Source organism: Acomys russatus, chromosome 10 (genome assembly GCF_903995435.1).
Source record: "Acomys russatus chromosome 10, mAcoRus1.1, whole genome shotgun sequence".
Lineage (NCBI taxonomy): Eukaryota > Metazoa > Chordata > Mammalia > Rodentia > Muridae > Acomys > Acomys russatus.
The window spans coordinates 53,492,712-53,519,002 of NC_067146.1; the positions used below are offsets into that span (position 1 = coordinate 53,492,712).

The following is a 26,291-nucleotide window of genomic DNA, read 5'->3' on the forward strand; positions in this document are numbered from 1 at the left end:
TTTATTGATTTTTTTTTTCATATACCTATTGACTACTTGTTGTCTTCTTTTGAAAAAGGTCTATTAGGCTTTTTTTTTTTTTTTTTTTTTTTTTAAGACAGGGTCTTGTGTATTCCAGACTTGTCTTGAACTAACTATGTAGCCAAGAATGTTTTTTAACTTCTGGTTCTCCTGCCTCCATTTTTCAAGTGTGCACCATTGTGCCTAGCTTTTTGTGCTGCTGGGATCTAGCCCAGGGCCAGAGGAGCACTCCATCAACTGACTTAGAGCCTCAGCCCTCTGCTGCTTTCTGACTCTGTGAGCAATCTGCCTCTCAATCCCTAGTCAGATGTATAGTTTGCAAGTATTTTTGCTTATTCTGAAAGTTATCTCTTCATCCTGTTGATACTTTCTTTTGTCATGCAGAAGGATTTCAGTTTGGTGTTACCCCATTTATTTTGGCTTCTATTGCTGTGCTCTTGGGTCATACACCCTTGAGTGCAGACTGCGCTTGCATCAGCACCACTACCACTCCAGCCTGTGCAGCCTGGTTGCCGCCTCACGTGGTCTCTATGCCTTTGAGCATGGTGCCAGCTTCCACTCAGCACATTCTCTAGTGCCATCCAATGGGCTCACAATTCTGGTCAGGATGAACCCTCAACTTTCAAGATTCCTTTAATCCATGTTTATGCTGCAGGTAGACACGCTGAGGTTCCTGTGGCTCATCTGTCCAAGGCCCCTGCTCTGCTATTGCCCAGGAAATATGTCTCCTTTCACATGATTGCAGTGGAAATGGTGATTTTATTCTTTGATCTCACTTGTCTGGCCCTAGTTAATTACCTGCAGAGTGGCCACTGAGCCAACATGAGCCAATGAAATTCTCCCAGGAAATTTCTGGGGATGGGGGAAAGAATGTCCCTCTGATCTAATGGGGCCAGCAAGGTGGCACGTGCACACCTGAGAGTGACCCCACCTGAGACTGAAGCCCACATGGTGAAGGAGAGAACCAACTCTTGTCAGTTGTGCTATCATCTCCACATGCCCACCACAGCATGAGCATGTACCCCCTCTCCCCACAAAACAAAATAAGGCTAAAAAATTAAAGAATTTAGGGATAGGCTAGAGAGATGGCTCAGTAGTTCAGAGTGCTTACTACTCTTCCAGAGGACCAGAGTGTTTGATTCCCAGCATCCATGTCAGGCACCTCACAACTACCTCTAATCTAACTCTAGGGTATCCGAAGCTCTCTTCTGGCCTCCACAGGTACTTGCATGCACATGTGTGCACACATAGATGCAGACAGGTACACATAAATGATGATTTTTTTAAAATTAAGAACATCTTGCTTGTTACTCTTTGTATTTTTTAGTGTGCTGTTATAGCTACTTCAATAAAGTAAAGAAGCAAGAGTAAGGGTTAGCATTGAAAGGAGGCCCAGAACACTGGAGGCTTTTGAATAAGTAAATCTCCCTATTCTTTGCAGATGTTATCAGAAACATTACCCATTCTATCTACCTTCTGCCAGCATCATCATATGCTTCTATAATGAGGAGTTTAACACCTTGCTCCGAACAGTGTCAAGCGTGATGAGCCGCACTCCACACCATGTCCTTGAAGAAATAATTTTGGTTGATGACAAGAGTGAGATTGGTAAGCAAACACTGACTGTTTGGAAGGTGGCGTTCTTTTCTAATGATACTTGAGATTGTTTGGGGTGAAAGGAAATGTTTCATGTAGCTTAGGCTAGCCTCATCTTGAACTCTAGCGCCTCTTGTGCTGGATTCAGGAGCATACGTCACCATGCATGGCTTGGCCTTTGTATGTTTCTGGTGGGTGTTGAGGGGATGCTATACCTGATGACTGACCCAGGCCCTGTCATGATGGATGCATGAGGTCAGCACAGAGGCCTACCTTGACTTTAAGGATCATTTCAGACAGAAGTGCCATCTAAATGGAAGAGGCACAGATGAGCTGGGGTTTCTCAGATGGACAAGAAGAAAATGTATTTTAGGTGAAAGAAATGGTATCTTACAGGTCCCAGATGAGACAAAACAGGGTGGTCATGGAAACTTCTGCATTTTGGAAGGTTTATGCGTGGGTGTAGAGTTGGAAGAATATGGAGGAAAGGCATCAAGATGAGTTATTTAAAGGGGGCTACCCATGAAAGGCATTTTTAGAATTTTACCTCAAGAACGTGGGGAGCTATGGCTAGGAATTTAGCTCAGTTGGTGGAGTGCTTGCCTATCATGCACAAAGCCTTGGACTCCTCAACACTGCACAAAGTGGGTGTGGCAGTATATATCTGCAATCCCCGCCAGGGAAGTAGAAGTAGGGGATCAGGAGGTCAGGGTCATCCTTGGCTACAGAACAAGTTTGAGCTATTTGAGCTACATGATAAATAATGAATGGTTGCATACAGAGAGAAAGTTAGGGCTTAACATAGGGAGATGACCTAATCCAGGTCCTTCACAGGAAAGAATTTGACTGAACCAACTGCAAGCACATGATGATTCATCTATGCTTACTTTTTAAGATAGAATAATGATACCAGAACAAGTCTAGTTACCTATGCTCAGACTTTGAACTTGGTTGTTGTCTGTCTACAACTGAGTATCAACCTTAGGCAATCAAGGAGAGAGAGGATAATGATGCCAAAATTGGTAGATTTCAGGCCTGCAAAGTCACCTAACCCACTAAAAAGCTAGTCCATGATGAGGAAAAAGGTATGCTGAAAAGAAACAACATTTCAGCAGGGCTACCCTGTGGGAGTGACACTAGGCTGCTCTGGGTATGACCCAAGCTAATGTTACCATATTTGGAAGTTACTGATACTGGCCAGGTGCCTATAGGTGCCATCACGATCTGCATCTTGTACATGAATAGCTGCTTCTTCCTTCACCCACACTGCCTTATCTGCTCCATAGAGCTGAGCTGTCTGCAGCTTGCTGGGCAGGAAATCTTGGTAAAGCTGGATGCAGGATGCAGGTGTGCCTGCTTTCTTACCCTGAAGTTCACAAATCCCGTGGTGGGCACACAGTTCCAGGAGTGACCATGTCTGCCAGCCTTTTTCAACACAGCACCAAGAGTCTGGAGACATGGTGGTCTCTTATCATTTTGACAGGGTGGCTTGAGCAACAAATACTGATCTGAGACCAAGATGCCAATAAGACCAGGTTGTTGATAAAGGCATTCTTCCTGGTGTTTACACTGATCCTCTTGGCTCCATCCTCTTTGGATCAAGTGAGCTCTTGGGCCTATTCCTATAAGCCCATGGTCTAACACCTCCAAAGTCCCTACTCCAAATGCTGTCACATTGGTGATTTTGATATATGCATCTGGAGCTGGTGGGCACAGACACTCAGTCCTGCTTATATATGCATGTTGCATTTCAGTCTTCTTAATAAGAGACCAAGAGGGTCATTCCTGATGGCCGAGACCTGCGTGCGCTGCCATACCAGTCATCTCTGCCATTCTTTCACCACAGCCTCACACACAGGACACACAGTGTTGTGTTCCAATGAAACTCAGGATCGATATATTCATTACTTTAGTTCGGAATAACTTTATCGTAAGTTGTATAACAAGTGTGAACTGAAAACTTTCTTTCCTGGACATCACAGAGAGCGCCAATGGGCTTCCTTAGCCTGAGGGAGTCGGGGCAGGGGGCTCTTGAACTTGGTTGGTTTCATAACTCACCTTCAAGTCACTACAAAATTAGAAGCAAAACTTATCACAGTACAACTTATGGAGTTAGTAGTAAAACCAGGTTATACCAAAAGCCTTATATCCTACACTTCTACTAAATTTTAATAATTATTTAGTCAAGCAGAGATATGTCACTAGAGGAAAACTGTACAGTTTGATTATGAACCACTTTTCTTGTGGGTTTGAGCCTAAGCAGGAACACATTAAAAATCTCTACAATAGTGGGTTTTTTTTTTTTTAAAAAGAAACTGGTCATATGATAATTGTTTCAATTTCTATAGATGTGATTTATAAATTGTCAAGTGTCAAATATTTTTCCAGATGATTTGAAAAAAAAACTGGACTATCATCTGGAACTTATTCGTGAAAAGATTAAATTAGTGAGAAACAGAAAGAGAGAGGGTCTCATCAGGTCAAGGATGATCGGAGCCTCCCGGGCCTCAGGTATGAGTCCTCTTAGGCCATGTACTAAGTACTTTTCTGTTGCTGTCACTAAGCAGGAAAAGGGTTCGTGTGGCGGCACAGCGTGAGGGCACACAGCCTATCTTTGCCAGGAAGACACGGCAACAGGAAGACATCTCCATGTCACAGCAGGCTCAAATCTTTGATCCTCCATTGCCTCCAAATATCCTTTTCCAAATTGTTACTTCATATGGAAGGCAGTCTATAGTGGCTATAAGCATGTTTCTGCTTTGATCTCAAGTGTGGGATGGGGTACAGGCTTGTGAAAGATCAGGTGATGTTTATCCACTAGAAGACGAACCACCTCGTGTGGGGTCTTGGTTTTTGCCAGCTGAAACACACCTTAGGTCAGACTCTGAGAGGATATGTATATATTATATATGAGGCACAAACAGGCGGTGGGGCTTTTGGGTCTTGGTATTGTTTGGTAGTTCATCACTCCACTTCGAGAAGCTCCTAGAAAGATGGACCGCTCCAGAGAACGCTTCGGGGCTCCGGGCTCCAGCTGCTGTTTCAGGTTCCAGCAGCAACTCTGGTGGAACTGCTGGTCTGCTGAAATCCTGCCAACTATGCCAGGGGAATGCATCCCAGGAACTGAGTCTTAAAAGGTCTACTTTTCCTTTTCCCATTAACCCCTTTTCTCTCCTATCTAGAGTAGGTGGGGTGGAAGGGAGGTGTAAGTCTTAGCCCCAAATAAAGTAGATTTGGAGCCTACAGCAGTCTTTTACAAAGGCCATGGATGACATCAGGCCCCCCACAAACTGAGTTCCCCGAAGGACAGACTCCAACATGGAGTTTTAGACTAATTTTAAAGGAAATTAAGATAAGCTCAATGGAAGGTCTCTCAGAAAAGCTTTATTAGGGGAGCTATAGCATCAGCCTATAGACAGCAATGTCCCCAACAGTCAACAGCCTTCCACTCTAGAAAACAACAGGAACTTCTTGCTGCAATGCCTTCCACATGGCATGATCTATCCCACATGCCCAGAGTCAGTAAAGGTTGTCTTGGGCTCTGGGAGCTACAAGCGGAGGAGGAAGGGCTCCATCTAGAGAGGGCCACAGAGGGCAGAGCCAGGTTTGTGGGGATGAAGCTCCTGATCTAAACCCGAACCGAGAACCAGGGGTCCACATCTGTACAGGAGTAAGGAGAATAAGTCGAGGACTGCAGAGGGTACTGAGACTAAGTGTATTAAGTGTATGGCGCCAGAGTACTACCAGCTGGTCTGCTAGCTAGCCTGTCCTGTGTCTACATCTGCTGTAACACTATTCTTGAGCATGACAGCCATTATTACAGAAACACCCCCACAGTCCCTCTGAAACCCAAGACAGTCAAGACACTAACTGGCAGATGGTGTATACAGCATGGACCTATTGAATGAGGGATGGCTTATGTGTCTTGGAGTGCCAAGTGGGACAATGTGAATTCCATCGCACTGGTCAGAGCAGTGTGTAGTATAAAAGTTATTTGTCTCTGTAACATGTCATTTAATATTTTTAGACTTCAGTTGATCCCACAGACCTGAAGCCATGGAAAGCAAAACTTAGGAAAACAAGAGATGGCTGTCTAAAAATAGCATACTCCTGTACCTCTCTGCCCTCCCAGTACAGCTGTGGACTAGAGTTGAGATGGTACACTCTGATATTTCCAAGTTCTTGTGTCTTGAAACAAAGAATCAGAGATCAAACTTGGCCTTGTTTCTCACTATTGGTCAAGTGGGTTAGGCTGGCTGGCTAGCCTGCCCCAGGGATTTGCCTGATTCCCACTCCTCAGAGCTAGGACTGTAAGAACAGGTCACCAAGCCCAGATAGTTTTTGGTTTTTAAATGTGGGTGATAGGGACTGAACTCAGAGTCTCACGCTTGTAAGGCAAACACTTTAATGACTGAGCCATCTCTCTGACCTCCTGAAATCTTTGAAAATGAAAACTCTTTTCAGTTTTATCTACTAGCATTTCCTCCAACTCACTCTCTAACCTGCAGCTCTCTAGCCTCCTCTGAACATCCACTGTACATGGGGTCTCACCTTTTATTTCTCATTTCCCTCAATGCGACTGAGGAATCAAGCATATAGAAAATATTCAATGAATACTCATGCATTTGGATTGAATATCTTTCCTCCAGGGGACTGTGCTGGCTAGTTGTGTGTCAACTTGACAATAGTGAGAGTCATTAGAGGAAGGAGCCTCAGTTGAGAAAATGGCTCCCCATAAGGGATGTAGGCAAGCCTGTAGAGCATTTTCTTAATTTGTGAGCTTAGCCCATTATGAATGGGGCCACCTCTGGGCTGGTGGATTCTATAAGAAAACAGGCTGAGCAAGTCATGAGAACAAGTCAGTAAGTGGCACTCCTACGTACTGATTCTTGTCCTGTTTTATTCCCGTCCTCACTCCCTTCAATGATGGACTACAATGTGGATGTAAACCAAATAAACACTTTCCTCCCCAAGTTGCTTTCAGTCATGCTTTTCTTTTCTCCTTCCTTCCTTCCTTTTCTTTTTCAGTTTTTCAAGACAGGGTTTCTCTTTATAGTCCTAGTCCTGCCTGTCCTGGAACTCTCTTTGTAGACCATGCTGGCCCCAAACTCAGAGATCCTCCTGCCTCTGCCTCCGGAGTGCTGGGACTAAAGGTGTGCACCACTGAGCTTCTTCGTGCATTCATCAGAGCCATAGTAACTCTAAGACAAGGACCAACATCAGTCTGCTCTTGCCTTCACAGGGGACGTCCTGGTGTTCTTGGATAGCCACTGCGAGGTGAACAGAGTCTGGCTGGAGCCCTTGCTGCATGCCATTGCTAAAGACCACAAAATGGTGGTGTGCCCTGTGATCGATGTCATTGATGAGTTTACCCTGGATTATACGGCAGCACCTATTGTGAGGGGAGCTTTTGACTGGAACCTGAACTTTAGATGGGACAGTGTTTTGTCACATGACACAGATGATCCAGAAGGACCAAGCAAACCCATCCGGTAAGATTCTTCTTGTTTGTGGGACTGTAGTTAAAAAAAAAAAAAAGTTTTGTTTCGCCACTTTTTCTTCCCTTCCCCTCTCTCTGTCTCTCTTCTCCTCCTGATCCTTCTTTTGTTTGGGGCAGGGTCTTTCTACATAGGCCTGGCTGTCTTGGTGCTCTCTATACCAGGCTGGCCTCAAACTCACAGAGATCTGCCTGCCTATGCCTCCTGAGTGTACACTACTATTTCCAGCTTGCCACTTGTTTCCTAAAGTATTGAATACCAGAATTTGGTAGATGCTAAATTTGTTCAAGTGACACTGTGCCTTGTGCCCCACACCATTCAGGAAGCTACCACTACTGGTGAATTCTGCCTTGATTTCCAATGCCGTGTGTGTGTGTGTGTGTGTGTGTGTGTGTGTGTGTGTGTGTGTGTGTTTGTGTAGAGAAATTTTAATCTAGCACATGGCTGCTCTTGCAGGAGATCACACACACTTTGGATTACAGCATGATCTGGCTGGAATACAGAAACACCTTTAGTACACACCTTTAACCCCAAACAAGGAAGGTAAGGTTAGTTTAGAGAAGCAGCCATTTTTAAAAGTAATGTCTAATTGAAGGGTAGACAAAGTGACAGAATGAGTCAGAGATAGGCCATGCGAATAGGACAGGAAAGAGGGATACTTAAGAGCAGTACAGACAGAGAGAAGGAGGTATTTTTATTGAGAATTTCTTACCAGGACAGTTTTACAGAGACAGGTTGCAGAGAGGTCACTAGTGTAGACAGAACAAGCCAGAGAATGAGATGGAGCCAGAAGATTTAAACATATTGCCAGAATTAGTTTGAGCCAGTCAAAGCAATTCAGTCAGAAGATAAGAGAAGCCAGTTTGAATCAATCAGCTTGGGGAGGAGTTTAAGCCAGAACAGCCGAGTTGAACCAGGTAGCAAGAGTTCAGAAAGAGCAAGAAAGACTTGTGGATGTCTCTCATCTCATCCCCTCTTCTGAGAAAATAAAACATTTACATATGTATATTTGCTTGAAGTGTGCCCACACATCTTTGCATGCATGTGGAGATCAATCTTGAGTGCTGTTCCTTGGGAGCTACTACCTTGCTGTTTAAGACAGAGTCCCTTACTGACCTTGAACTCGCCAAGTATGCTAGGGTGACTGGCCAGCAGACCCCAAGAATCTGCCTGTTTTCATGCCCTCAACACTGAGACTTCAAATGCATGCCATCATGTCCAGATATTTTTTTAGATGGGTTCTGCGGATCAAACTCACGTCCTCGTGATTACAAAGCAGGCACTTCATCGACTAAGCCTTCTGCCTGGCCCCAAGCATCTATCTTTCAGTTGCAGGGGGGAGTTGTCTGTCGACCAAAGAACCTGCCATGGTTAGGAAGTGTGGACATCTTTGTCAAATTCACACAGAAAAAAACTTTACCCCAGTGTTTCCAGATGTAACTTCATATGTAAATGTGAAAACAAGGTGACCACATCTGAAGAGGCTTCCTGCAGGCTACGTCTATGTTCCCTGGAAACTCTGATGTGAAATTCACCCCTTCTCTCATTACTAACCCCTTGCTCCCCAGAGCAGCTAGCTGCATATTCTCTAATGCTGTAGTGGAGCTGTGTGGGTGACCTGGCCACATGGCCTTACTAGTTCTAGAGTATAGAACTCTGCACTTCACGTGGACTACCATCTCCTGGGCCTCTCATCTTGGGACTGCTGGACATGACACCCTGTTTTCTGTCCCCTGCTCTGCTTCTCAGATCCCACCCCTGCAGACTGTCACTCTCTCCCTTCCCCCACCTTACTGTCTTTCCTCTAGCTGACACCTAAGTGGCTACACCCCACCATACTGCAGCCATACACCTGCAGGTCTGTGGAACCAAACCCTTGCCACCCTTGTGTTCCTTGTTCCTTCCCAGGACCTTTGGTATCCTACCAAAGTTGAATAGATAGGAGCCAATGTTATACCTTATTCATGGACCACAGCCCATGACCTCACACTCCCATTCTCACTCACCCTCTACTCCCTAGTCCGAACCTTGATAATGCTGACTGGCCACACCTGGACATGCTACTGTTGGGAAGCAGCTGTGACTCATAATTCAAGGATGAAATTAAAACAACTAAAGAAATAGTAGTTTACGGAAGAACCCTCTAGAATATTATGAATTTCTGAACCACGTAGGAACAGTCATATCCCTGAGCATTCCACTGCCCACTTCCCACTCCAGAGACTGCCCACCCCCTGGAATCCTATTCTCAGCAAAGACTTCACGTTACACCTGCCTATTGCTCTGGCTGTCCCTGTAGATCAGGCTTTCTCGGCCTGCAGTTGGAATCAGCTGCTGGCTCCCTCTCCCGCCCATTCTGATGGTACTGAGGCTGGAAAGGTCCCTGCTCTTGGATGCATACAAACTTGTGAGTAGGGCAGGTGAACAGCAGAATGGTACCATGCAATGCTACCGAAAGAGGGAGCATGGATGCTACTGGCTGGCTGGTTGTTTATAGTCATGGTCAACTAGTGTGCCAGAGAGGGCTCCTGCCACCCACTGCTCCAACGCAGACACGTAGCAGCCAGTGCAGCAAACAAGAGCAGGCCTATCAGAATACAGACATGCTGTTCACTCATTAAAAACAAACACAACTTTCTCTTCTCTTCTCTTTTTAATTGAAAATAGATTCTTGTGTAATACAACACATCCCGACCAATTTCCCCTCCCTCGACTCCTCTCAGTGCATCCTACCCCAGGTTCATTCCCCCTCCATTTCCTCCTCAGAAAAGAACAAGCCTCCAAGAGAAGACAGGGCAAATAGGACAAAGCAAGACACAATAAGACAAGGCAAAAGTCCTAATATTGAGGCTGGAAAAGAGAATCTAATAGGAGGAAAAGAGTCCCAAGAGCAGGCAAATGAGTCACAAATATGCCTATCTCCACTATCCCCTACCCCCCAGCTAACAACCAGAACACATATGCAGAGGGCCTGGTGTAACCCTAGAGAGCCCCACGCTTGCTGCTTCAGGCTCTGAGAGCCCATGTGAGGCCTGCTTAGTTGATTCAATGGGCCATGGTCCCCTAGTGTCCTCCATCTCCTCTGACTCCTCTCCCTCTTCCACGGGTTCCCCCAATCTCCAAGGAGAGGTATCTGATGGAGACCTCCAATTTAGGTTCTCTCTCTCATGATGTTTGGCTGTGGGACTCTGCACCTACACTTGCACCCATCTGTTGCCAGAGGAAGTCTCTCTGATGACAACTGGAACTGGACAAAGCACTGCTCTATGAGTTTAGGAGAATATAATTAGGAGTCATTTCATGAGGCATGGTGGCACACGCCTTTAATACCAGAATCAGGGAGGCAGAGCTGGCAGATCTCTGTGAGTTCGAGGCCAGCCTGGTCTACAAAGTGAGTCCAGGACAGCCAAGGCTACACAGGGAAACCCTGTCTTGGAAAAAAAAAAAGAATTTGAGGAATCATTTCATTTTTTTTCCAGGTGTGTTTGGTTCTACCCTAGGTCTCCAAGCTATCCAGTCTCCAGATCCTGGCCATCCAAGCAGTATAGGGCACCGGCTTCCTCTCAGAATCATTTTGATTTGCATTTCCCTGATGACTAAGGATGTTGAACATTTGTTTCCTGGCCATTTAAGATTCTTCTGCTGAGAATTCTCTGTTTAGATCTGCACCCCATCTTTTAATTGGGTTATTTGGTTTGATGATGTCTAGTTTCTGATGTTCTTTATATATTTTGGATATTAGTCTCCTGTCAGATGTGGAGTTGGTGAAGATCTTTTCTCATTCTGTGGGCTGCTGCTTTGTCCTATCGTCAGTGTCCTGTGCCTTACAGAAGCTTTTAATTGTTTGTAAAGGTAACTTTTATTCTCCTGATATAATCTCAAGGCTTACTGCTTCTGTCTGCTAACCTAGGCCTAGTTCTGGAAGCTTCTAGCCTCCATACAAGGTAATCTAGGCCTAGAATGTTTCAGCCTCTGACACTTAACGCTTCTAGCTCTTTCTGAACTCTGGCTGCCTGGTTCAACTCAGCTGTTCTGGCTCAAACTGTTCTCCAAACTGACTGACTGGGTAGCTTCTCTCAGCTTCTGCCTGAATTGCTCTGCTTGGCCTGAACTAACCCTAGCTCTCTGCTCTATCTTCTGGCTTCTTCTCATTCTCTGGCTCATTTTTCTCCTCACCTATGTCTAACTTTTTCTCTCTTTACCCTCTCTCTGTAAAATTCTCTTGGTAAAACCTGCCTCTGAATCCCAAGAACTGAACTGCCAAAAACTCAATTCCACTGCACTGCCTCTCAACCAAACTCCTAAACAGAACTGACTAGAACTCAGAGATCGGCAAGCCTCTGTCTCCTGAGAGCTGGGATTAAAGGCATTTACCACCCTGGACCTAAGCTTTTCTTTACCTAGAACTTGCTGACCTTGAACTCAAATCTGTTTGCTTAAGTCTCCTGGGATTAAAGGCGTGTCTGTATTCCAGCCAAATCACACAGATGTGATCTCTTGCCATAGCAGCCAAGTTCTAAATTCAAATTCCTCTACAATTGTGGATCTTAATGCCTGTACTACAATTTTACTTTCTTTGACTCCACTTCCTGTCAACTACCTAGCCTTTCTCTTGTATTGCAGGCAATAGAAAGAGTTATATATTTACTTTGGTGCTTTAAATTCATGTCAGTAAGAATTTGTTACTTCTTGTGGCTAAAACTTGTGACCTTGTGACCTTCACTTCAATATCCAGTCCACAGTTTCCCTGCTGGTGTGTCTGACACCCTGGCACTCCCTTCCCTTTGCACACACTCATTCCCTGGCCCCTCCCACTTTGTTGTGTCTCCTCTCCACACCCTCTGCTGAGTGTCCGTCTGCTCTGCTCATACTTACCTTGAATTCCTTGGGCCTAGGCCTTGGTCCCCTCTACACCTCTGCATGCCTCCAGACTGATCCTCAGTCCATCTTACACTGAGACTCCGGCAATAGTTAATATTGATTTTGAACTTGACTCAGGTCCTAGAATTGGAGTCACTGCCAGGCCTGCTAGGACTGGGAGCCCTGTCATCAGTGTCCATTTGTCATCAGTATCCATCTGACTCCAGTGCAACATGTAAAGCCTGTGTGTCCTTCATATGCATGAGACTCACATTCCCAGATGCCTATAACACTGTACACAACTTTCATAGTAGCTTTTTAAACACTTTTATGAGTGAGGGAAGCAGCTGACCCAGCAAGAAAAGGCACAATCTGAAAACCCAAGTTTGATTCCTGGGACCCACGTGGTGGAAGACTGACTCCTACAAGTTGTCCTCTGGCTCACACACACACCACAGCACACAAGTACCCCCCCACACACACACCACAGCACACAAGTACCCCCCCCCACACACACCATAGCACACAAGTACCCTCACACACACATACCACAGCACACAAGTACCCCCCACACACACCTCAGCACACAAGTACCCTCACACACACACCTCAGCACACAAGTACCCCCCCACACACATACCACAGCACACAAGTACCCCCCCCCACACACACCATAGCACACAAGTACCCACCCACACACATACCTCAGCACACAAGTACCCCCCACACACACATACCTCAGCACACAAGTACCCACACACACACATACCACAGCACACAAGTAGCCCCCCCACACCACAGCACACAAGTACCCCCACACACACACCTCAGCACACAAGTACCCCCACACATACCTCAGCACACAAGTAGCCCCCCCACACCACAGCACACAAGTACCCCCACACACACACCTCAGCACACAAGTACCCCCACACATACCTCAGCACACAAGTACCCCCCACACACACCATAGCACACAAATACCCCCCCACACCACAGCACACAAGTACCCACACACACACATACCACAGCACACAAGTACCCACACACACACCTCAGCACACAAGTACCCACACACACACATACCACAGCACACAAGTACCCACACACACACCTCAGCACACAAGTACCCACACACACACATACCACAGCACACAAGTACCCACACACACACATACCACAGCACACAAGTACCCACACACATACTGCTTTGCATCCATACAACCTTAAAACTCCCTTCTCTGTTACATTAACTGTGTACATAATAAATTAACTGTTAAAAATATGACCATGACTTAACATGATCTAGACTCACCAAAGAGACAACCCTCTGAATGTGCCTAGGAAGGAGTTTCTTGAGTCTGAACTGAGGAGAAAAGCCCCTCTACAGGTGTGATTGGCACTGGCCCATGGACTAGGGTCCTGGACTGAATAAAAATAGGAAGCTAGCTGAGCATTTCCCTGTGCTTTGTGAATGTGCACTGTGACCGGCCTCGTTTCCTGGCTTCTCCACCCTGGGCCTGTGAGATGAATTATAACCCTTCCTAGGTTGCTTTGGCCAGGTAGTATGTCACAGTGCACTTGCTGCCTGCTTGGCCTTCCCCCTGAGATGCTGAATGCATACCTCACATTGGTCTGAATGTTAACCTCCCTATGAAACCAGGACGCCCATCGCTATGGGCAGCAACTCCATCTGCCATGTGGAGAACCCCAGTATCAGCCTAGATTCCTGTTAGCCTCCCATAGTCTTGTCCTACTTGTCATCCAATCTGTTAGGGCCATCTTCCAGCTAAACCAGTAACTGGATATCTTGCCTACTCCCTTGGCAAGGATACCATCCCCAGTCACCTGTGATTACTTCTAACTGGTAGCACTTAGGAGGCAGAAGTTGGCAGATCTCTGTGAGGTCCTGGCCAGCCTAATGTACAGTGAGGCCTTATTTAAAAAAAAAAAAAAAAAGTGGTAAACGGAGCCAAGCAGTATAGGGTCTCTACTTGCTGATTATGGGTATGTGGGTGTAATGTGCTAGCTTCTTCAGGCTCCCTCTGCCTTGACCTCCCCTCCCCACCACAATAGACTATATCCTTCCAAATCACTTGTGAAGAGTGAGTTAGAGTCCTGAGTGAGTGTGTACTGCTGACAGGGCACATCTATGTCAGACTCCAAAGCCTCAGTCATGGGGGCCACAAAGCCTCCCCACTTCCTCGGTGAGGCTCAGAGGGACGGCAAAGTCTTCCTCAGGCCCCAGTGTGAATATTGACAGTGTGTGCAGAGACTGTCTACTACAGCCTACCCTCTGCCTCATGTTTAAGGCCTGAAGACTGCTCCCCTACAGAGACCGTTCCCACTGAGTGAGAGGAGGTAACCCTGCCTCCTCCTCAGCTGTGTAATAACCCTGGCTTACTGCACAACTGTATACAGCAGGCTTACTAAGCTTCCAGAGTACTTGGCTTCTCAGAAGACCACACAATCCCAGCTTTTCTGTGTCAATGCATCCGTGTGTCTGTCTGTCCTTTCTTCATCCTCTTGTCAAGTCTCATCAGGGTCCCAGGACCCAAGCCAAGCAAGGATGCAGAGCCTCACTTAAGTTGCTTTCATACCAGTATTTTATCACAGCAACAAGTAACTAATATTAGTAATCTCATTGCTTACCACACAGAAAAGTCAGCACAAACTTGATGTATATGGAAGATCCAAAATTATAATGCTACTAGTTGAGGACATACTTTATGACAAGGTTTTGTGACTATGGCTCTGAAGAGCACAGTCCATGAAATTAAACCTGAAGGATGGGGTTGCATCAGGCTAGAATCCCCTGTAGAACAAAGGAAATGTCAGCGCAGCAGAGAGAAGGCCACAGGATATGAGGATGCTTGCAGCTGGGTCTGATAAGGGTTAATACCAGAACATATAAGGTGCTCAACAATCAGTAAGAAAAAGTTCAATTAAAAAATGGTATGAAGACATGAACACATGTTTTTCAAAAGAAAATATGAATGGCCAATGGTATGTGAAAATGTCTCAGCACCCTTTCTCATCAAAGGATGCAAACGCAAGCCCCAGGAGCTACCTCACTCCACTAAGACAGCAGAGCCTTGTCTTCTACAGACAAGAAGATAGCTAGAAACTAGAAAATTCACATTTGAATTCAAAAATTAAAAGTAGAATAACCCTGTGGCCCAACAATCCCATCACTGACAATATGCCTAAAAGAAATGAAGTCAGTCTGTTGAAGAGACTGTCCTCCTTACTCTAGCGCTAACGACATCCAGGAATCAGCTGCTTACCGCTAAATGGATAATGCAAATGGAGTACATGTGCATGGGGACTGATGTTCAGCCAATAAAAGATGAAATCTCACCATTTGTAAACAACATTCGATGCCCTGGAGGCCGTTATGCTGACTGAAACGAGCCAGTCACAGACAGACAGGCACCACACCATCTCACACAAGCGGAACCCAGCAGAGCAGATCTGCAACTGCAGAGTGCAATGGTGGCTCCAAGAAGCAGAGGCCAGAAGAGAGCGGCAGATCCCCTGAAGCCTGAGCTACAGGTGGTTGTGAGCTGCCTGGCCTGGGTGCTGAGAACCAAACAGGACCTCTGCAAGAGCAGTAAGTGCTCTTAATAATGAGCCAACAGTAGCGTTTCATGTTTTTAGGAAAATTAGAGATCACTAACTCTCTGGAATTTATTTATTATTTTTCACTCCTTTCTAGGTCACCTGCAATGGCAGGAGGAATTTTTGCCATAGCCAGACATTATTTTAATGAACTTGGGCAGTATGACAAGGACATGGATCTTTGGGGAGGAGAAAATGTGGAACTTTCACTAAGAGTAAGTCAGACTTGCTTTGTTTTGTTTCCATCAAGTAGTTGCATTTGTACAGAGAAAGTGAAATCTTATGTTTCATTTCGTTGTGATGAATGGAATCCAGTTTTACCTTCTGGGTCAGAGCCTTTACTGTGAGCAAGCACGCAACGTGACTTTGCATATAGCCCACTGTTTCCTCCATGAATATACAGGACTGTGTGGTGACATATGCAAGGGCATGCAACGATGACAGGGCTCCCTGAAAACACTGGCTGAGACATTAAAGCCCCTGGCCATCTGCTTTATTACTTTCAATGCATGGTGCAGAAAACTGATAAGAAAACAGAAATCTATGTGGGTTCTCATTGTCTTGATTGTTATATATCCCCTTTTCCTGTTTTTAATTTTATTTTCTCTCCTCTTTTCTTTCTTCCCTTCCTTTTTCTCCTTCCTTTCCACAGGTTTGTCTCCTGGCCGATTTTAGATCTGCCAAGTTCACAACCAAATTAACCATCATAGGGACACAGAACAGTGTTACAATTCAGCAGTACACAGTGTAAAAGTAACTTTTAAAATCATGGCCTTCCAAAAAAAGGAAAAAAAAATCACCCTCAAAGCAGAAAGTTTATCACTAAGGTTTACTGTGAAGCACTGTGGCCTTTATTCATCACGATGATTTACTTCACCTTACTTTCTATTATTATCTGACATTCATGGTTCTTTAATCTGTTTCTGTTTACTCATTTAATATAAACACCATGGCAATGCCCTGCACAGGTATTCCTCCTTCTCTGTCACTTGTATGTTACCTTTAGAGAGGCTTCATCTATGAAATTGTCTTGATACACTCTACATCTTTGCATGTTGTTTTTAGCTTTTTGCTTATTTTTTTCAAGTCAATAAAGGCAAATTAAAGCCATAGACCCATAAAAAAATAAAATAAAATAAAATAAAATCATGGCCTTCCATTCTATTGGGGTACAATTACTCTGACATCATGGCCTTCCATTCTATTGGGATAAAATTATCTAAATTTACTTTTGATAAACACAATGGAGAAACAGACTACTCTGTAGTCATATAAAAGGCAAACTGAGACATCTTTTTGAAGTCTCTTGCTTTTAATGGGAAAACACACAAAGGACTCACATTACTGCCCAAGTTCACAAGAGCAGTAAGTACTATGAGCTCCACACAGAGGCTCCCTTTGCAGTCCTGGGCCCTCCTAGCACGTCTCTATTGTTTATCAGTCAGTTCTAGCAAGCACAGATGTGGGAAAAGCCTCCAATGCCCTAAGTTTGCTTTGGTTGCTGAGATCCATGGCTGCCATGGATCATGCAGAGGAACTGTTCATTGGATACCTCTTGTTTTTCTTTTGGTATTTCAAGACAGGGATTCTCTGTGTAGCACTGGATGTCCTGGAACTAGATCTGTAGACCAGGCTGGTCTTGAACTCAGAGATCCATGCCTCACCTGTGCCTCCAGTGTGTTGGGATCAAAGGTATACACTTCTATGTCTGGTTTAAGACTGGACCTCTTTAGATATAGATGCCAGCTTAAATACTGCTCAAGATCACTAAGCCCATTGGATGCTCTGATATGAAAGCAAACCATGTTTCCACTACAGAGTTCTCACACACTGACATAATGGCAGCGCATGCACATTTCCGACACTCTCTGCCTATGTGGACCATCTATCCACTGAGTCAATGAGTTACTCTTCGTGGTTCATCTGCCCAGAATTTTAATTGCCAAGGAAATTAGGAATCAGTCAGCTATCATCCCAGTATCATTTAGGCTGTGTAACAAAGTTACGCAAAGAGAAATGGTATAAAATAATAACACTTACCTTTCTCTCACATCTGTTCAGGGTGACTGCGGTGTCTCTGCAGAGGCTGACTGGGTTGGACTTTAGTTTCTGGGTTTAGTTGAGGCCTGGCACCATTTCCAGGAGTAGCTGCCACATTGAACATGTTCCTCTCACACTGAATGGCAGGACGGTAAAAGTCAAGCCAAGGCATATGGCGTATTCCAGCTTCTGGAGACATAAGGTGGGCTGGAATTCTCCTTGCCAAATCCTGTGAAGCACAAGTACAGAATCAGTGTGTGCTCACACCCAAGATGAGGAAAGGGGAGTGAGCAAATGTTTACTGACCAGAGTTTGAACCTGCCATTCTGGGTTTGTGGGATCAATGTAAAATTGATTTAAATGAAAGCCATGTCAGTGGAGCAATAGTGACTCAGCTATCAGCTAATCTTTGTTAGTAATTTTTTGTTTGTTTGTTTGTTTTTTGTTTTTTGGAGACAGGGTTTTTCTGTGTAGGCCTGGTTGTCTTGGAACTCACTCTGTAGGCCAGGCTGCCCTTGAACTTAGAGATCCTCCTGCCTCTGCCTCCCCGAGTGCTGGGATTACAGGTGTGAGCCACATGCTTGGCTAAGACTATTATTTGTGTGTGTGTTTAACTGTGTGTACACGTATGTGTGAAGCACATGCCTATGCATGCAGACATCAGGAGTCCTCTTCTATTGTGCTCCACCTGTTGCAGGATATTTGACCACATTGTAAACCCCAAGATGTGTACTGGAAAACCTGTTTCTAGTTGTGATGTGGCTCAGCCCTAGCACAAACCTTTAATCCAAGAGCTTTCTGTAAACAAGGTTAAATAAATTCAACCATAGGTCAAGAGGCAGAGCAAGCAACCAATTAACAGTGAACATTAGGAAAAAAACCATAGAGAGTGAGAGGAAGTCTAGAGAAGGGATAGACAGATGCACAGGAAGTAGAAAGAAGGGACACTCAGTTTGAGGGGTATTTTAGACAGCATGGGGAGGAGAAGGGGCTTTTTCCTTATGGGACATGAGCTGACTAGGAAAGTCAGCTGGGTATCTTGCTGCCTCTCTGAGCTACTAGGCTTTCCCTCTAGCCTAGGCTCCCAAGGCTTTAAAGTAAAATCAAAAGTTTGGAATTTTGTTTATTCCTTTAAGACAGGATCTCTCAGTGAATCCTAAGTTTGCTATTTTTCTGCCACACTGGTATTCAGTATGCCCCAATGACCTGGTGTTTCTCTCCCCAACCCTTCCATCACAGGGCTGCAGGCATGTGCAGCCATGTCCAGCTTTCTGCATGGATACCAGGAATCCATCTCCTGTTCGTGTAGGCAAGTGCTTTTAACCCATCCAGCCATGTGTCCAGCCCCAGGACTTTAAAACAGTTTGCACAACTCAAATGAGGACAGCAAGTTATCTTTTCGTTGTTGTTAGAACAACTCAGCAAAATAAAATTTTGGTATATTGTTGTACATTGTTTCACACATACATCAAACAGGACAAAAAAATAATAAACAGTAACTTTTAGACAAAAAAGGGAGGGGGGAGAAATCTTTTATCTTTGGCCTTTTTAACCATCTCAGACAAACCAACTACTTACAGCTAAGGACATACACACAAAAAAAGGTAGTGGAATGCTTGGATAAGATTGTTTTGTTGTTGTTTTGGTTTTTTAACAAGCTTTTTTTCTCCTTTGAGATTATAACGAACATGGTCACACCACAGTAAAGTCAGAAGTTGGACAGAGAATGCTTTGAAGGCTGATTTGGTCACCCATTATCATTAAAAATGCCTGACCAGCCAGATGGTGGTGGCACATGCCTTTAATCCCAGCACTTGGGAGGCAGAGGCAGGTGGAGCACTGTGAATTCAAGGCTAGCCTGGTCTACAAAAGTGAGTCCAGGACAGTCAAGGCTACACAGAGAGACTCTGTCTCAAAAAACCAAAAAAAACAAAACAAAACAAAACAAAAAAAACCCAAAAAACCAAAAAACAAAAAAACCAAAAAAACCCCAAAAAACCAAAAAAAAAAAAAAAAACAAAAAAAAACAAAAAAAACAAAAACAAAAACCAAAAAAAAACCAAAAAAAAATCTGACCCCTGATTAAAAAAAAATACAAATTTTCCTTTTAAAGTATTTTTAAGGAAAAAAGCAGGGCCTGGGATGTTTTGGTTCTTTTTCCCTCCTCTGTTGCAAATTCATGTTGTGGTTTTGGTGGGGTGGTGGACAGTGCATGTCATCTGTGGGTAGCACTGCCGGCTGTGGGGTGAGCAGGGCCTGCTCCTCTACTTGAAGGTGACCATGTTTAAATTCTGAGACAGGAAGTGGAGGGTGAACAGGTCATAGTGGCCGTAAGTTCAGCTTTTCCTTTTTGCTGTCTAGTCATCCTCACCAGTCTTCTGCTTCTTGATGTCAACATCATCCTCCTCAGCATCTTCAGCTTCCCGCTTGCCTCAGTGTCCTCATCTTCATCTCTGTCCTCTTCTTCCTCACCTTCTTCCTCATCTTCATCTATCTCATTGTCAGCCTCCTGCTCCCCATTTTCCTCACTAGCATTCCCATTGGCAGGTGGTCTCTTCCATTTTCTGCCTCCTCCACAACTTTCCTTCTTCTCCTTCAAGTCTTTGGTGGTGATCTCAGAGCTGGTGTCCACTGCAGAGACTGACATGGTGGGGCATGCTGCTGGGCCCGGTGCAGTGGAAGAGAAAGAAATTTGACGACTCTGGCAAGAAAGCTGCAGGAGTCTCTGGTTGAGGAGGAGGAAGAGGCAGGAGACAACGGTGGCTGCAGCGAGCATGCAGCAGGGCCCAGGAACAATGCAAAGATGGTTTTTTCAGAGCAGCCTGTCAGCAAACTATCTTAATGTTCATGTTTGCGTGCCTACACACATTCTTGAGTCATACTGACTGACCCCAAGTCTTAGGGCGTACATTTCCTATATTTGACACATTTCAAAGACCATATATACCTTGCTTTCACAAAGTGGATGAAGCTATTCTAATATGCGCTGTTAAGTGCTGCTGGAATTTGCCTTTCTCTTGGGGACGTCACACCTAGAACATGCAGCAGGAAAGAAGACAGTCACTGGCCACTCAGAACTCAGATTCGTGGGCGATTTGAACCTGGCCTCTGCCACTCAATTTTTCCATGTCACTGGGCAAACTTCTTAATCAACCTGTTTTGTTTGTTTTTCATGATAGGGTTTCTTTGTATAGCCTTGGCTGCCCTGGACTCACTTTGTAGATCAGGCTGGCCTTGAACGCACAGTGATCCGCCTGCCTCTGCCTTCAAGTGCTGGGATTTAAGGCGTGTGCCACCATGGCCATCTTATGTTAATTTTTTTATTTGTAAATGGGATGCGATGATCATAGCACCTACATTATAAGACTCTGATCAGTTTACTAAATTTATTATACAAAATAAATGGAATACATACTAGATATTGGGCTGGGACCGCAGCTCAGCTGGTAGAGTGCTTGCCTAGGATAAACAAAACCCTGAATTGAACCCCAACATGGTATAAACCAAGTGTTCTAGTGCGCCACTGCAATCTCAGCTCTAGGGAGGTAGAGGCAGGAGGATCAGAAACTCAGTGGCATTTCCCAGACAATGGTTTTGAGGCCAATGTGGGATACCTGTCTCAATAAGCAAGCAACCAACCAAATATTAGCTCTGTCTCTGTCTCTGTCTCTGTCCCTGTCTGTCTGTCTGTCTGCCTGCTTGCCTGCCTGCCTCTCTCTCTCTCCCCTGTGTGTGTGTGTGTGTGTGTGTGTGTGTATGTGTGCGTGCGCACGTGCGCGTATGCACAGGCATATGGCGCATTCTAAAGCAGCTGCCAGTTACTAGTTAATCATCTGTGGTCTTGTCTAGATTTGGATGTGTGGAGGCCAACTCTTTGTAATTCCTTGCTCTCGGGTTGGACATGTCATTAAGATACAAGCTCAAAATCGCACAATTAAGAGAGCCTTGATAAGGAACACACTGCGGGTGGTTCACGTCTGGCTGGATGAGTACAAGGTGAGTAGTGCCTCTCATTGGGGAGAGTAGGTTCCAGGCTGCTCTCAAGACTCTTTTACCTTTCCACACTGTCTCCTTTGCTCTTTTTTTGTAAGTTAATGGAGCCTTTCAATTTCTCACCCAGCCTTCACCAGTCCTGCTCTCAACAGCTTAGTCTGAAGCAGTTGGCCTTGCCATTTATTCGTTAAGTTTTTTTTTTTTAAAGATTTATTTATTTATTTATTATGTATACAATGTTTTTGTCTGCATACACACCAGAAGAGGGCACTAGATCTCAACATAGATGGCTGTGAGCCACCATGCGGTTGCCGGGGATTGAACTCAGGACCTTTAGAAGAACAGCCAGTGCTCTTAACCTCTTCAGCCCTATTTTTTAAGTTTTAATTTTAGAAAAATTTAAGATTCTCAGAAGTAAATCAACCTGCAGAGTCTTACTCACAGATAGATGTACTCATCCACTGGGAGTTACTCATCACCATTGTCCAAGAAACCATCCCCTCTGACTGCAGCATGGGGGATGATCTCTTTAGGCTTTCCTACCAAGTGCTGTTTCCCAGGAGGTGTGGCTGGGGTAGGTCTTGCACCCACATGTGAATTCCTTTCCTATCAACAGTCAATGATTTCTATGTACAAGCTATGGCTTTGATTATGTTTGTCCTAAGGGTTAAGCCCTTGCTGTGTTCTCCCAGAGTGCATCTCTGTCCAGCAGCCATACAAAAAGAAATAAGGATAGACTTCCTTTAGGACAGACACGCAGTGGGTCTCTGAAGTCTGTCCTGGTCTTCACTGACCAAAAGCAACTTGGATGAGGAAAGTTATTTCTCTTACACTTCTGCACCATAGACCACCATCCAGAGATGCCAAGGCAGGAACTCAAGCAGAGACCACAGAGGAAAAAATCCACCTGCCTCTTCCTCCCTGAGTGCTGGGATTAGAGGTGTGCTCAACACTGTATGCTTTCTTATACAGCTCAGGATCACCAGCCCAGGGACGGCACCACCCACAGTGGGCTGGACTGTCCTATAACAGCACAAAGAAAATGCCCCACATGCCAATCTGATGGAGACAATTCCTGTCTGGAGTCCCTCTTTCCAGGTGACTGCAGTTTATATCAAGGTGCCAGAGACTAACCAGCACTTTTCTATAATTCAAGCCTTTAAATTATATAAGTAAAAATGAGATTTCTTCAACTATCATGGAACTTTCAGACAACTACAGTTGAAGCAGAGGGCTTGCAAGTTTAAGCCAGCCAAGGCAACTTAGTAAGACCCTGTCTAAAAATCGAATAGAACCGTGGGGCTAAAGAGCTGGCTGAGAGATTAGGTCTCTGCAGGCACCTGAATTCAGGTATACACACCTCCACAAAGACACATGCACATAATTAAAATGTCTTGGCATGGTGGTACGCACCTTTAACCCCTGCACCCAGGAGCAGAGGCAGATCTTTGTGAGGTCAAGGTCAGCCAGGGCTACATAATGAGAACCCTGTCTTAGAAAAAGAAGAGAACACTTCAATGACAAAGAAAAAGGAATACAATGGATACCTGCAATACGTTTAGCAGCTGTGGTTCTACCTAGCATGGCAACCACAGAAGCTATAGGTGCACATGCGCCCACCACTGGTGCATCTATAAGCCATAATAACGAATAGAGAATGTATATTGTATTCTCTTCCTACGAAATTAAAAGTGAGCAAAATTAAACTTTAAGATTAGCACTTGGGAGGCAGAGGAAGATGGATCTTTATGAGTTCCAGGCCAGCCTGGTCTACATAATGAGTCTAAGCCTGCTAGGGGTACACAATGAGACCCTTTCTCAAAAAAAAAAAAAAAAAAAAAAAAGATGGAGGCTACAGAGTATTCATCAGTGTATGTATGTATCAGTGTTCTCTAGAGGAACAGAACTGATCAAATGAATATATATATATATATAAATATACATTTATGTATATATCTCCAATGGAAGGTCCAAGGTAGTTGTTCAGTCCATGAGGCTGAATGGCTCAGCTGGTCTTCAGTATACACTAGAATCCTGAAGATTCTCTAGAGCCAGTGAAGGAATGGGCTTGCCAGTGAGAGCAAGCAGGGAAGGAAAGCTTCAAGCTTCCTTCTTCCCTGTCCTATGGGTGGCCTGCAGACCTTGTGGGCCAGATTAAAGGTGGATTTTCCCTCCTCAAAGATCTGACTTAAAGTTGTATCTTCCCACCTTAAAGACCTGCCTGGATTAAAAGTGGGTCTTACTACTTCAAATGACTTAATTTAAAAAGTCCCACACAAGGGAGCCTAGCCACTTGGGTTTTAATTAATTCCAGGTACAGTCAAGTTGACACCCAAGTATAGCCATCACAGTGGTGAAGAGCATTCTTGCACTGGGCTTGGATTCAGGCACCCGCATGGTGGCTTGTCTCCACAGGCATCAGACACACATGCAGGCAAAAACGTCCATACATACAAAGTAAACTTAAAAAAGAAACAAGAGCAAGAAATTAATAACAGCACAAAATGAAGACAGCTTTGGGGTGCCAGTCACATTCACCCCTTAGGGTTATTGGAGCTGATGTGTTGATAATTCAACAAGTTAAACATTTATATTTTACATCTTTTTGCATTTTTATTATACTGATTTTAAAATTTTTTATCAAAAAGTTTCTTTGAGAGCAGCCATTGCTGTATTGTCCTGGCTTGCCTAGTACCTGCAGTGTAGCATAGGCTGGTCTTGAATTCACAACAGTCCTTCAGACTTAGCCTCCTAAATGCTGGCATTACAAGTTGTCCAACATGCCCAGATTTTAAAAATGTTAAAGGCAAAATGTGCTTATTTTAGGAATTAATATGATCTTTAGGAGTACAAAGTTAACACTGTAGGGGACAGACAGATCACTACAGTTAACCAGTTATGTTCTTATAGAAAACCAAAGTTCTATTCCCATGACCCATATAAGTGGGTCAAAAAAGAAAACTGCTTAATAACTCCAGCTCCAGAGGATCCAAAATTCTCTTCTGACCTCCACAGGCACCGGAACCCATGGCATATGACCACACAGACATATGTACATATATAAAAATAAAAATCATGGGGCTGGAGAGATGGCTCAGTGGATAAGAGTACTTATTGCTCTTCCAAAGAACCTGGGTTCAATTCTAAGCACCCGTGAGGTGGGGCACAACCTAACTCCAGCTCTATAGGATCCAGTGTCCTCTTCTGGCCTCCGAGGGAACCTCTAGCCTCCTGCAGGCACACAGTGCACAGAGGTACATTCATGCACACACATAAAATAAATAATTAAAAATAAAATAAAATAATAAAACGAACAGCCTAGAGTTCTACCCCAAAGGTGACCACTGACTTACTTGTGGTTGCTGGTTAACACACATGCACACTAGACGATATTTCTTTCTTCCTTTTCTGTACATTTTTTAAGCAGCATTTTTCTATGAAGTTCAGTTTCGCCTTGAGCTTCTGATCCTGCGGCTTCAACTTCCCCAGTGCTGGGAACACAGACATGTGCCCCATGGCACAGGCTTTATTCATGTGACTATATCATACAATGTTTTATCCTTTAATCTCTCTATGTATTTTTTTAAGATTTATTTATTATGTATACAGTGTTTTGCCTGCATGTAGGCCTTCACTCCAGATGAGGATAGCAGATCTCATTATAGATGGTTGTGAGCCACCATGTGGTTTCTGGGAATTGAACTCCAGAACTTTGGAAGGGCAGCCAGTGCTCTCAACCTCTGAGCCATCTGTCCAGCAGCCGTGTATTTTTACATGCTATATTTTTTTAAAAAAATTATAAATTACTGCTCAAAATCAAGACATTTCAAATATCTTTCTTCTTAAAAATATGTATGTGTATGGGCATTTTGCCTGCACATATATCTGTGTGCCATTTTATGTCCCTGGTGGAAAAATGAGGACAACAGATCACCTGGAACGGGAGTTACAGAAGACTGTGAGTCCTACGTGAGTGCTGGGAGTTGACTCTGCATCCTCTGAACGAGCAGCAAGTGCTCTTCATTGCTAGGAAATCTCTGCACTCCCAAATATCTTTCTTCTAAAGAGTCCCTTTGAATGAGGGGATGGGCCTGCCAGGACTTAGTCCACTGATAAGCAGTCATTGTTGATGATCTTGATGGCTGGTATTTATCTATTTCTGTAGTGCTTAACAGTACTGAAATGAACATCTATCTTCACACATATCGGTGTATATTTGTATAACTATATCCTTGGAATAAACGTCAAGACATAGAGCCTCTGGAGATGGGCTGGACTTATGAGATGGACAACATCCAGACTGTCCCTCACTGTCTATGTAGCGATCTGCATTGTCACTGCAGGGATATAAAAAAGTCCCCACACGATAGATAGGATTAATCTGTGCATTTCTCCTTATCTGACACATCAAAATGATATCGTTTCAAATTATGCATTTCCTTTACATTTATTAACTTACGGTATGTTTGCGTGCAGCTGCATGTGTGCCATGGTGCACATGTGGAGATCAGGTAACAGACAACGTATGAGTCAACCAATTCTCCTCTTCTACCATATGGGTCCTGAGGGCTAAACTCAGGCCATCAGGTTGGATGGCAAGTGCCTTTACTTGCTGGGCCATTTCACTAGCCCCAGGTTACACCTTTTATGAGAGATCTTGAA

The 26,291-nt window shown here is 44.4% G+C and overlaps 2 protein-coding genes and 1 pseudogene across 3 annotated transcripts in view; 1 reads left to right on the forward strand and 2 right to left on the reverse strand.

Annotated features, from left to right (window-relative positions):
- Positions 1 to 17,873, reverse strand: part of Prkag2 (protein kinase AMP-activated non-catalytic subunit gamma 2) — a 338,192-nt gene extending 320,319 nt beyond the window's left edge. For both annotated transcript variants that reach the window (XM_051152191.1, XM_051152187.1), the window contains exon 1: positions 17,637 to 17,873. The gene's annotated coding sequence lies outside the window, so the exon portion shown is untranslated. The remainder of the gene's footprint in view (positions 1 to 17,636) is intronic.
- The window catches only part of Galntl5 (polypeptide N-acetylgalactosaminyltransferase like 5), a 37,110-nt gene that overhangs the window by 7,820 nt on the left and 2,999 nt on the right, over positions 1 to 26,291 (forward strand). The window contains exons 3-7 of the mRNA XM_051152198.1: positions 1,463 to 1,629; positions 4,006 to 4,128; positions 6,860 to 7,109; positions 15,694 to 15,811; positions 21,486 to 21,632. Of these exons, the coding sequence (XP_051008155.1) occupies positions 1,463 to 1,629; positions 4,006 to 4,128; positions 6,860 to 7,109; positions 15,694 to 15,811; positions 21,486 to 21,632 (805 nt within the window). The remainder of the gene's footprint in view (positions 1 to 1,462; positions 1,630 to 4,005; positions 4,129 to 6,859; positions 7,110 to 15,693; positions 15,812 to 21,485; positions 21,633 to 26,291) is intronic.
- Positions 19,994 to 20,352, reverse strand: LOC127194656 (prothymosin alpha-like; annotated as a pseudogene).